The sequence below is a fragment of the Temnothorax longispinosus genome, chromosome 4 (genome assembly GCF_030848805.1).
Source record: "Temnothorax longispinosus isolate EJ_2023e chromosome 4, Tlon_JGU_v1, whole genome shotgun sequence".
Taxonomy (NCBI): Eukaryota; Metazoa; Arthropoda; class Insecta; order Hymenoptera; family Formicidae; genus Temnothorax; species Temnothorax longispinosus.
Window position 1 is genome coordinate 21,820,321 of NC_092361.1, and position 13,382 is coordinate 21,833,702.

General features: G+C 42.0%; 1 protein-coding gene across 4 annotated transcripts in view; it reads right to left on the reverse strand.

Moving 5' to 3' along the window:
- Positions 1-13,382, reverse strand: part of Zip (myosin heavy chain 10) — a 31,469-nt gene that overhangs the window by 8,831 nt on the left and 9,256 nt on the right. For 2 of the 4 annotated variants that reach the window (XM_071775800.1, XM_071775803.1), the window contains exons 2-5: positions 6,964-7,120; positions 6,393-6,511; positions 1,402-1,425; positions 549-578 (exon numbers count right to left, since the gene is read on the reverse strand). In XM_071775800.1, the coding sequence (XP_071631901.1) occupies positions 549-578; positions 1,402-1,425; positions 6,393-6,511; positions 6,964-7,120 (330 nt within the window). The remainder of the gene's footprint in view (positions 1-548; positions 579-1,401; positions 1,426-6,392; positions 6,512-6,963; positions 7,121-13,382) is intronic. The other 2 variants (XM_071775801.1, XM_071775802.1) reach the window with 2 other exon arrangements.

The following is a 13,382-nucleotide window of genomic DNA, read 5'->3' on the forward strand; positions in this document are numbered from 1 at the left end:
AAAAATGTAAAAAAAAAGACGAAGCTTAACTGGTCATTTCGAGATGTTGATTATTTAACACGAGAACGCAAATTCGATCGATTTATCTTAAAGGAGCATGACTAGCGTGAAAATTTTCATTCTAGAAGGATTTCTAAAACAAATTAAGCTTTATCAAAGTATGCTTGAAGCAGTTATGGCATGAAAGTAAAAGAAATTATCTACTGTACAAATATAGAACATTTATATTTCTACTTTCAAACGTCAGAACATTATTCGTGTCGTTTCGTGACACATAGAAGATTTTTATATCAATTATATAAGCATAAGCGGTAACGAAATCTTTCACGCTTCCTTGCTCAGCGATGTACAATAACATATTACGATTAACACAAGCGCATTAGACTTGCGACTTGTTAAACTGCAGCACAAGGGTAAACAAAAAAAGGAAATAAACGGCAATAAACGACGACAAAAGCAAGCTGTAAGGCAAGACACTTATCACGACACCACACCAGTGTTAATATCGTTTTCTCCCACTTTTTTTCTCCCTTTCTCACGTTAATTACCGCAAACTTTTCCGTTACACTCCCAGATCCCTGGATCCGCAAGCAGCAGGTAAAAAGAGGTAAAGGGGAAGCTTTCGTTAGCCACGAGAACACCGATAGTTCCGACAGTTTTGCGACGATTAATTTCTCACAGGAGGGTAATGCAATACGATACAATGATATCTCTACGCGCGAAACACATGCAGGTACCGAGAGGTCGTTATCCTATTAACATGTTACGTTTAAGAAGATTTTTTTTTAATCCATCTATTACCTTTCAAAAGAACTGCGAGACACGTTTCCATCCCGTTCAACCAAAGCGAATATATACAAAAAATGTCTTAACATAATTAAAGTACTTAGATCGATGCATTATAATAAAAATGCATCGTAATATACAAAAATTACAAAAATTAGTTTAATCGATTGTAATATTGATATTATTCTCCTGAGAAATAATAAAAATTTAAACGTCAAATCATTCATCTCGCAATTCTTTCCAAAATGTCATTTTCTTTTACATCCAATATGACAACAATTTCTTATCAAATTCACCACGTTTAAATCTCTTCTTCTAAAAGTAGATTATATAAATAAATATATACATATGTACAATATATTTTTATGTATATTTATATATAATTTATTGTGTCTTATTTTTCGTAGACGTGAATGTGTGACGTTATTGCGGTAATATATACCAATATCTCTCCTTTTCTCTCGGTACGTGCGTCATTGAAGATAAATAAAAAAAAATTCAAAACAGTCTGTTAGTATAAAGGGGGTGGATAAGCGGGGAAAATAATATAAAGCCTCGCGCCGCAGGCGTCGTCAGCCGCCTGAGCCGGGGCCTCTGTTTCTTTCGTTGACTTACTATGATTAATGCCGGGCTCGGAGTCTAGGTGGGCGGCCGCCAAAAGTCAGCACCGAAAATAAAAGAATTTTCAGCATTAGAATCAGAATCGACCATGGTGTGGTGCTATCGAGTCGCGCGTTCGTCCTTGGCCCGCGCGATTCCCTCACGTCCGTGTACCGAATGGCAGGTACACGAAGGACAAAACCGACCGGCGAATAAACGCACACTCGAGTGAAATCGAATCTTAACAGACAATGGAATCAATTCTTTCTCTTTTCTTTATTCTTTTCTTTTTTAATTGGATTCGATTCGATTTTGATTTCGGTTTTAAGAAACAAAGACTTCAAAATGGAGACTTGGACTTGTAAGTAAATTTCTCAGATGTCAGATTGATCAATTAAATTTTGATATCGCTGCTATATAATTACTTTTCAAGTTCTTGATGGATTTAAAATCGATCAAGAAATATTTAATATCGAGAGGCGACATACGACAGACTCGCGAAATGTTCGTCAAGGAATCGTTGACTCCAAGCTCATCAAGAAATTAATGAACGTTAAAAAAATAACCCGGCAGCTGCGGGACACCCTATATACTCGGGAAGTAACGCCCCGATCGGAATGGTTTGAAATGTCCGTAGTGGCGAGTCGGCGAAACAAGCGAGCTTATTTGCTCTTGTGCATGCGAAACGATCAGGAATGTGCTGGCTGTGAACAAAAGTAAGACGATAATGCAGCCGATGCGATAGCATGCAGTCGTACCGTAAGGCGAGTGTTCTCGTTTTACAGACTTTTTTTTTTACACATACACTTTTGCGTTGTACAAACGCCGTGCGATCGACGGTGAAGAAGTAACATTTAAGAAGAAATCTGATACGCTGAAAAAGGTCAAATCCTCTCGAGATTTGTGCATGCAGAATTGCAGTTGAACGAGACGAGCGATTCGTCGGTTGATCGGTGCAAGATATTAAAGATATATATATATATATAGAGATATATTTATATATAGAGAGATATATTTATTATTAAAGTATATTAATTTTCCAGTTTAAATTAGAATAAGAGTGACCGATTTCCTCAATATTAATTGTAACTCCAACCGCGCTCCTTGTCTCCTCTTAAAAGACAAAAAGAAGTAAAATTTCAAATTATAAATTAGCACTCTTATACAGTATTTATAGAATTTAATTTAACGAAAGCTTACAAAATTAGGTTTTTATCTCTTCTAAAAATGGCACCAACTCTCTCCAGATTCATCGAAGAATACAAATTACCCCTGTCACCATTTCGCTAACCAACACTTCCATGTTATTTACTCACTACAATTTCACCTTGATCAAAGTTTGCTGTACAAAGTATTAGACACGTGTGTTTCAGATGTGCGTACTTATTATACATCGACATGCTATATGTACACGACTCGTCGACTCGATCTTAAAGGCCGTTAAAAAATCAGACAGATAACACGAAAATTTAATTGCGTCGATCGCGTGTTCTATGCGACCGACAAAGATTAGTTTGCGACAATATTACGGTCACGACAAGAACCGATAAAGACTGTCGAGTGCAAAGTGCTACAATGAATTAATTTAATGTTCAATGTTATTTAGATTTTACTATTACGTAGAATAGTTCGCACATTTTTTTCTTCATCATAGGTAATAGAATTTAAAACCACGGTGAAAGTTAAGTGTTGAAGATCCAAGAGTCGCGAGAGAAGACGGCCTGTCAAATTCTCGTGAAACGACCGCTCTAAAATTGCTTTAAAAAAAAAAAATACAGTTGGAAGAAAACGCGACAAAACACCTGGGGTACAAATTTCTATTTACTTTTTTTTCCTTTTTATCTATGGCAGGCCTAGATTCTGCGCTCGCGAGATGAGTCACGCGCGGGCAGACCGGCTCGCGTGACTCAAGAGAATCGGAAAGAGACTATCGGTCCGATAAGTGGATCGTTTGTCTGGAAAAGGAGAGGTCCTTCGGTGAGCACGATGCGCGCGTGTCTCCGACTCCGTCCTCCTTCCTCTTTGCCGAGTCATCGCGAGCTACGTGTACGCGAGGCAATATAGATCGATTGGGCTTAATCAACGTATAAACAAGCGTCCATCCGCCGCTCGAGTCGTAATGCGAGCGCAAACTTTATTGTAATCGAAAATGTGTTAAGGCTCTCGCGCGGGGCGACCTTCGGCCGAGTGGACGGAGAAGTCGCGATTCACGCGAATCTTCGAAAGGAGCAAACGCTCTGCCTCTGCGCTCTTCTCCTTTTGCAACAACCTCTTTACACTTTCGACTGCTGCAAGGCTAAAACCGGTGATAGGAAAACGTCGTTCCATTTAATAAAATCGACTATTTAGAAAACAACAAGAGTTATTCATCAGATGTGTTTCTTCTTCTTTTCTCGTTTTAATCAGAATTATGAAATCTAACTTTTCTCCCGATTTTGCTGTTTGTAAAACATAATTAAATATTTTTAATATATATCTTTTTAATCTTGGTATCTAACAATTATAAGAAGTTTAACGCGCAAAAAGATTTAAATTTCCAAAGCCTGTGTTTTCTAATTAGTAATTTGTTATTTCTAAAATGAGATTGATTCAATATTATCACCATAAAATATCACAATATTTTTCAAAGTGTGAGACTCATCGCTTTGTACAGGGTGGCGCGCATAAAACCGGCCCCAAACGCAAAATACAGTAAAAAACTGTCTGGGGCCGCGGTTTTATGTGCGCCAATCTGTATATTTTACCATGTACTATTACTTACGAAATCGAGCCCTCAACATGCACCACGTCTTTAAAATGCCCGCGAGGGACTAAATTATTATTGTTTACGTTTAACATATGGTCGCCATTATTCCTGCTTAAATTTTTATCTGATTCACGGACGCTAAAAATAACCATGCGACTTATAAAAATTTACAAAGGCGGTTACAAGACTCCAGAAGGCGAGGCCAGAATGTCAGGACAGGGCCTGAGAAATGAATGTTACCAGTCGAAGATTATATCTGCACATTTCTCCCTTTTTCTTTACTCGCCGGTCTTCCGCCCGAATCTCGGCGCAATTTGTGATCCGGAAAAAAACAGTTCCGTTTCGCGCATCTTTCTCGATTTATTAATAACGTTGCGCTTCGCGCGATGGTTCGGATTATGCTCTTCAAGTATCCCGGCGAAACGCGCGAGAACCAAGAAGCCACTGTACGCGAACCTGTACGGCAGAGGCTCTCAAACAATCTCTCGTGCTCTTTCTCTGTCTTACTCTTTAATAAATATCTAAAAGATTCTTGATTCACAACCCATCCATACGGCTCTCTAAAGAGAGAATGTCAATTCATTTCTTGGGGGGGAAAAAAATTTCTTTGATAAGCATTTATGACATAATATTAAAATTTCTTAATCGCATGATATTTACAGCTTCATCTAAAAAAGTCATGATTGTAGACAAGTAAAAGACACCGTGTTAACAATCATCTGACAGAAAAGTAATACCTATGATATTCCAGGATCAGTCGTTCAATCATGAAATTTTAACGAGTTTCGCACGAGACGTCTGACTTCCTCTCTGATATTAATTCGGCAGTAACGAATATGGAATTCGTGGCACTGCGAGCTCGTGGTAAGAACGTCATATTGAACGTCATAGAATCGGATATTGAGGTTGGACTTCCGGCGACGGAAGCGAGCGACAGCGAGTTTTTCCGAGCTTCGGAAAGACTGACGCGATTGCGGTGAGCATGATGACTCGATTACGCGAAATTTCGACGCTTTTAACGCTGACCGGTCTGTATTGTCGCGCGTCAGTCATCCGGCTCTCTTTGTGACATTAACACTTTAGTCTAGATCAAAGTAAACTCAACAATCTCGCGATAACTCGAAACGTTCGACACTTTGCCAAATTTTTCAACCGCAAAAATAATTGCTATTTTAGACGATATTGGAAATATTAAAATAAAAACGATATTGGCGATTTTGTCAATAATCCGTTAAACTAGAAACGTATTTGAATATCAATCGCGCGATATAATTTGAGTCTCTTTCGCTTCAGCTTATATCTAGGAAACGAGCATGTTTTGATGACGCTTCGACTAGGAAGATGAGAAAAAAAAAAGACCACGCCAAATAATTGGCTAAACACGTTCACGGCCGAGCATTGTAATCGCATACCACGATCGCTCGGGTAACAAACGCCGTTGTATAGTTAAATCTATTTACCGAGCAGCGTGTCAATTGTAGTAGTCCCTTGTGTCGTTTCGACGTAGTCGCTTTGGTCATTAACCTTGGCAACGTGTACATAGTCGTGAGTAGTAGACGTCTATCGCGTAAAACATAATTGTGCGTGAGGTAATCGGAACCCTTCAACCGTAACGACATTATTGCGCACACGCGAATACTGTCATTTCGGAGCCGGTAAAAAATGCAGGAAGACGATATGTGGAACAGGATGGTATTTATTAAGGAAATTAAGAAGTTGCAAGGTATCGCATGGTGCCAGTTTCACCTGTTCACCTGTTTCAAATTATAGTAATCGCGTATGTCGTCTCGTTTTGCCGTCCCGTAATTATAACGTCCCAGTTTATAAAAAAAAAAAAAAACGCGTTGATTACTTTCTTCCGTGTCTTTAAATAGTTTAAATATCGGAAACCCGACGTAACCCGATGAATCGGAAAACAAGCTCCGATATTACTTCACTAACTCGAAATATCTGTCACGAAGAACCTTCGCTTTTCAATCGACCCACATGCATATTTCCGGGGACAGAGATCATTCTCGCGCGCCTCAGGAAGCTCGCAGGGAGCAGCATTCGCGCGTACGGGAGCATCGGGAGGTTAAACGGCTCGTATAAACCGCGGTGGTTCAATTCGTCGAGCGAACGCGTGTCTTCGGCGAGGCGAGCGCGTGCGTGAAACACAATGGATTCGCCGCGCGGCGAAAACCACCGCCGTCCTCGCCGCCGCCGCCGACAATGACGACGACGACGACGACGGCGAACGTGCTAATGGACGTTGACTTACCGCGTTAGACTTGGGTTTCGACGCGGCCACGTAGGCCAAATATTGAATCACTTTCTTCGTATTCTCGGTCTTGCCGGCGCCGGACTCGCCGGTGCACAAAATCGACTGGTCCTCGCGATCTGCAATACACACACAGAATACTGGCGATTGTAGATTATATTATTAAAGAGAGTATAATTAAATAATAGGATATATATTTAGATGCATTAAGACACATATCCTGTGAGAATTTTATTTAAAATGTAATGCGTATTGCACACGGAATAATATAAAGAGTAACAACGCATGCTATAGCTAGAACTTCGGAAACTGATAAAATAATTTTGAAAAATTATGCGAAATAATTGTTTGTTGATTATAATTTTCCTTTTCTCATCGTGCAAGATTAAAATAATTAAAAATTCAATTTTGTAAATGAATTAACAAGACTTATTATTATCATCGCTTATTATAATTTAAGTCTAAATAATTGTCGACTTAAAAACCTTTCTCGAACGTTAGATCTTGATGTGCCGGCTAACGATACTAATTCGACGCTAATAGCTAATAAAATGTTTAATTATGCCGTTACCTTGCAACATGGAACGGTAAGCCGTATCGGTAATGGCAAATACGTGTGGTGGCACCTCGTGTCTCTTGATGCCTTTATACCTTTCCATGATCTTCTCTGTGTATATCGGCAGTCTCTTGTAAGGGTTTACTACGACGCAAAAGAGGCCAGAGTATGTCTGTAACGAGAGAAGATTTCGATTATGACAATTCAATTGTACCAAGCTTCGTATTTATATAAAATCTACAAATTGACACAGTTGGACCAGCTTCTTAAGCCTTCCCTTCGAGAAACGAAAGCTTTATCTCATTCGTTAATTAGCGACCTAATAGGCTTCGTCCGTAATTTTATTCGTATCTTTCAGACAAGAATATTATCTCCAATATATCAACTAATTATCGAACCGATTGCTTCATTCGGGTCTTCCGAAGCTAAATGAGAGCGAAAGCACTCGCTCGCGGACCTATTCGCGTGACCTAATTGTTTCGGCGAGCATTGTTTCCGCTGACACTGATGAGCATTCCAGGAATTCTCTCGCGATAGTGCGAGAGGGAGCTGGAACGGCACGTAAAGCTCGATGGAATGTCCGATCGATGACGTCACGTTCACGTCCGTGCGATGCCGGTTCGCGAGCGCGAGGTAGAGAGCGAAGTAGCAGAAAGAGGCCGGCATATACTTCTGGTTTCGCCGCTCTCCGGCGTCTTCTACCTCCGCGCTCTCCCTTTCTCGTTCGGTCGCGCGTTCTCCCGCACGTTGGCACGTTTTCTCCGTCGCGCCGCGCCGACACACGCATGTGCATGCGGGCAACGTTGCTTGTACAACGACCGGTGGTCCTGAAACCGAGAGCCTTGACTCTCGCTCCTATCCTCGGCGAAACGAGCCATTTCGAGGGGAGTTGAAGCTCGGAGCTGAAAGGTACCCCACGACTCCAGATCCAGAGATAAACCGTAAAAATTTGTACGATTTACGGAGAGCAACATGTTCTCTCTCGGTTGTCAGATGATTCTCGGTGAGTGAGCGAGACGACGAAGATGCCTTTTATGCGCCAGGTTGCATGCTGAATTTTTTCAACTCTTGATTTTAAGATAAAAAATTTACATGAAGGGGAATATATTCGTGTATACGCATTTTATAAATGTTCATGGTCATATTCTTTCAGAAAAATTATTTATCTTAAACTCTAGAGATTTAAAAGGATACCGTACCGGATGACAAATGTTACTTAAATACGAATTATTGCTCTCATCAAATAACACTCAATTCGTTAATTCCCACTTAATTCCCGTCGTTGGTTTAAGAAAAAAAGTCTAATGACATCTTTATTTAATCTTCGACCAAGATACAGATAACAAAATAAATTAGAGCTATTCAATTAGATTCAATAAGATTCTTGATACGTTATGTAGAATAATGTCATTGATATCGTGCTGCGTGACTTCCTCGCTCTAAGATAATTTACTTATAAAGCGCGTATAGATTTTTTCCATAATTTAACGATAAGATAAAATCTTATCCAGCGGAAGCATATCATTCGAAAAATATACTTAATTTAATTACTAACGTCGATCAAAGTTCAGTTTTAAGTATCTAGTGTCTAGGTTTGCGAGCTAAATAAATGACGTGTAAAACGCATTGCTATTGTGATTTGCGCAGGCTTATGTTAGTAATTTACGATTTAGTTCGGCCGAATCGAAAGTGCTTATCGCAACGCGAAGAGCGTTTCACTACCACAAGTATGTCCGCTAACAAGCGAATAAATCATGTATCTCGCGTATACAGCGGACAGACAGACCCCTATGACTAACTAACGAAGGGATACTTAATCTCTCGAGCGTGATATCGAGACGGAGCAAAGTTATTTAACCTTTTATCAGTGCCGAGCAAGTGCCATGCACGCGAAGGGTTGTCTGGTAACTTGCAAAATAATGTTTATATATATATATATATATATATATATATATATATATATATATATATATATATATATTCTCCACGCGTACCGTCTCGAATTGTCTCTCCTAATCGTGATAAACTGTACGTAATTTATGTACAGGATATATACACGTTATACCTACGTTTCTTATCTCATTACTGTATGTATAAGAAGGTAGACTATATTGCTATTGATTGATAAATACGTCTTTCTGATGCTAAAATAGGAAAGAAAATAAATCGATCGCGATGTAGCCTTCAGAACGAAGCGGTTCTCTCGTACGCAGAGAGTGATCGATTTCGACCACTTATACGCGCGTATACATTGTATACACATTTTATGCCAGAAAGACAGTTCGCACAGCCTACGCGTAGACGTGAATTATCGTTGTTTACGCATAAACGCCCAACATTGATACCGTTGCAACAGTCCCGCAAACGATGCTCGTCGGCGGGAGACAGCGCGCGGGCGTAGGTGTTAATAAACGTCCCTCTCGCTTTTATCTGCCTTCCATTAAACACTGGCGCGCGCGATGACGCACTTAATTGCGCGAGTCCACTCGAATTATTCACGTCGTCATTAGGGCCGCCGGACAATTACAGAGAGATTGTTAGCTTATTGGGTCCCGATCCGGATACGTTCCTTCGCGACCAGATTGAGGTCCCCGGCTCCTCGGGCATTTTTTCGACATTACCCATCATCGTCATTGTCGTCGTCGTCGTTTTCCTGCTCCTCGTGTTCGCCGCTCCTCGCGCGTATATCCACTTTCAAAGGTCGCGACGAATCACCGCCGCGCCGGTTGCCTCCAGAACTGCCTACAGCGTGATTCACACGCATTCGCTTTCCCCGGTCCGCTCGCGGCTACCCGCGTCATTCTTCGTGGAAGAAGCCACCCGGAACCGGTGCCGGGTTTATTTATTCTCCACGGCGCGATTTCCACGTTAATTTACCGCGTACTTTCGTAACTTTTCCAATTACGGGCTCGTAAACAGCGATCGCAGTTAACCGAGGTTTATCGTGTTTCTCTGCCCGATTCTCCGCCCGCGAGGGAAGAATATGCCGAGCCTCGGTTATAACGTTAAATAATGTTTGCGGTCATTCATCTCATGACACAGCACATTGTTTCCTCATAGATCTGTCATATAGGCACGTGTCGGTGCTCCACGACCTTCTTTACGAGCCGATCGACTAATGAATGAATCAAGTTAAAACGGAACGATCCCTGGAACTATTGTTTCGCATTTCTGAATTGGATTTTCCATCCTATCCTCATCTAGAGATGCAATAATTCTTCTTCATTTCAATGTAATGCATGGCGCTTTATAAACACAATCGTCGAACTTAAAAAGTAAATTATGATGCTTTAAATATTTCCAACACTTAAATCCTGATCACATATGCAATGAAAATATTAAGAATAAAGAATTTGAAAAATTGAATTGTATCTCGATAATTTAATTTCTTTACAGCTGTTCACGTGCATCATCGAGAAATAAATGCTTTGAGGAATCTTAATTAAAGAACGATCGCCGCTCCTGTGTCCTCGAAATTCATGATTTTTCTCCTTGGCATCATTACGAAGCGTCATGCTCGCGTTTACGGAATTTACGATTTAAGCGATTCCATCGCGCTCGCATAAAAATTGCGCGGGCCGATCGAGCTGCTATTCAACAATGCGACGCTTTTGAAAATTCCGTCGCAAACCGACCGAATATATGAAACGGAAACCTTTGTCCCCTTTTTCCAGGCAGGACTGCTCGTTCGGAGGTCCTCGAAAACCGGTCTCGGTACTCTCTCGGGTGTCATCGACCCTGCCCAACATTCCTGTTTATACCTCGCCGACGCGCGACGTGACGGGTGCCTTCTAAGCAAATCGGCAGCCGGCGCGATCGCGACGTGCGTTACATCTCACGAAGCCGACATCTTTCACCGCAAGGATATATAGCAATCTCCAAATGTATACGCGGAGGTATGCTGTCAATACAGCTCGCCGAGCTCCGCGGAAGCACGAATCCGAGATAAATCGACCGACGCGACGGGACGGGTGCTTCAAGTTTGAAGAAAAGTAAACGGCGTTATTCTTCGCAAAATTTGGAAAGTAACAATTTTTCTTAAATTATACATAAATAACGGGTACGAGAGAGAGAGAGCATGATGTCAGAGAAGTTTAATTGTCGGAGAAACTTAATTGAGAGACGAAGAATAATGGTCCCGCGAATTCGTCGCGATTTCTCAACATAAAACCAAACTTTTTATATGGTTCATGATTGCTCAGAATTAAATTTACATAATGACTTCACATAGATGGACTATCGAAGACGTGCGGTATCTCTCCGTGAATCACCTTCTACGCCGATCAAACGCAACGGATGCGTCACTCGCGGTGTTTAGTTACACGCGCGAGCACACGTCCCTCGCCTCTCGTATTTTCTATTATGGGACATCGCTAAGCTTTTTTACGGCGCCCCAGGGGGTTTCGTCAGAATTTTCTTTCGTGGCGCCGGTGGTAACGAGCAACGAATACGGGACGACGACCGTAAAAGGCATCGGACCTGCCGTGACTCCGTTTGCTTCGGCTCACGGGATCGCTCCCGCCGATCGTCTCGCGGCTGGGGGCCCCGCGTCTTTAAGGCACCGGCGAGTAAGCGGGTTAAGGACGTCTCGTCCTAATAAGGACTCGTCTTTGCCTTTTTGTGCCACCCTGCAAAGCGCGTCCGTCTCCTCTGCTCGCTCGTCTCTTTCTCTCTCTTTCTCTCGCGCACTTTTTTTCAGCCTGCGGCTGGCATCTGGCCGCCTCTCCCTGCATCCGCAACGCGATCACCCTCGATCGAGACAAGATCGAAAGTCTTGATCCCGACGCGGCCCGCTCGTTCACTCGCTCGAGACGGCGGCGGCGGCGCGAGAGGCATGCGCGTGATCAAGTGCAATTTGTAACGAACGGTAAAAGCGTGATTGGATGCGGTGTGCTTTATTATTGCGGGTCAAAGTTGCGGCCCGCGAAACAAGATCGTAAACCTCCACGACAAAGTCGCGAACGCTATACTCGGGGCTATTTGGGAAATTTGCATAAATTCCCTGTTAGCGTATGTAGATGGCGGCTCCCCCCGCTGCATCCGTCGCGATCTTTTTCCACCGTGACAGATACTTCTGAGAAATCTTAAATAGACTATTCTTTTTCTATTTTTCTGCTTTATTATTATGGAGTAAAATTATAATCTGCAAAGCAGAATTCTTCTGCGACAAGACTGCAAACGCCCAATCATTTGCGAAATCAGTATAACGTATATTAATTAATGTCTACTAAATACAGCATGTTTTTCGATTTCTACAGTTCCTGTCACTAATACAGTTTTTTTTTTTAAAGAACCTTGCATTTATTTATCTTCCTTTATTATCGTAAATTAAGAATGCAATCGTAAATCCTGTGACAAAAACGCAAGCGTCTAAAGTCCTAAATTCAGTAGGCTTGTTCGCATTGCTTGAAATCCCCAAACATTTTTGCACTTGAAATGAGATAAATATATATTCGACCGTTGGAGAGAGAGAAAGCAAAGATGCTGAGTGCAAAAAGTGCAAGCAACGCGAACAGACCCAGTATCTATTACGTGTACACGCAGCATGTCCCTCTCAATTCTTATCGACAGATTTGTATCAAAGAAATACAGGTCATTACCAAAAGTAGATGGCTGACCGAGAATTATAGACGGGATCCGCGATGCCACGTGAAAATAAAGCTGATTCCTCGACGTTGCGCAATTTAAAGAGCGCATTGCGTTTATAACCAGTCTTTAAAAGGACGAAAACCTGCGATACCACACCGCCTGTAGCCGACCACTCTCTAAAAATGGTACCGTCGGCGTCGTGTGCCGTAATGATTCCAGATACGGGAATGTAAGAACTTGCTAACCATTTTGTTAAAGCCGGCTCTAGGCGCAACCAGCATTCGCGTGTCGAGTATTCGACGCGTACGGCTGTAGCGCTCATATGAGAAATTAGAATGTCACGTACAATTTCGACACATTGTCGCACCGACATACATCATCTCGTCGCCCCGGGGCGGCAATTATATATCGCTTCAGCGAATATTTATCGAGCGGATGCCTTTGTGCCGGCTCCAGACGATGATGCCTTCACTCGCCAAATATTCGCCACCTCTCCCGAATGCATTCGCGTGACGAATTTTAAATGCGCTACCGAACGCGCGACGGCGTTCGCTCGACAAATATTTATCAATGAGATACAGGTATCGCGCGGACGAGGTAATATACGGAACGCTATATTGCAGTTTTATACGACGGATATTGCCGCAACTTTGTGCGACGTTGCAATAAAACCTCGTCGCGTAAGAGCGACATATTTTATTTTGCCGAATGATGCAGAAGCGAACGTGTCGCGTGTTATTACATTGACAATTGGCATTACGTCATGACGTATCGCGACCACGCGATATTTATCTTGGTTCGGCAAATAATTGGCCAGCGAGCGGGTTTGCCGAGCGTTTGTTTGA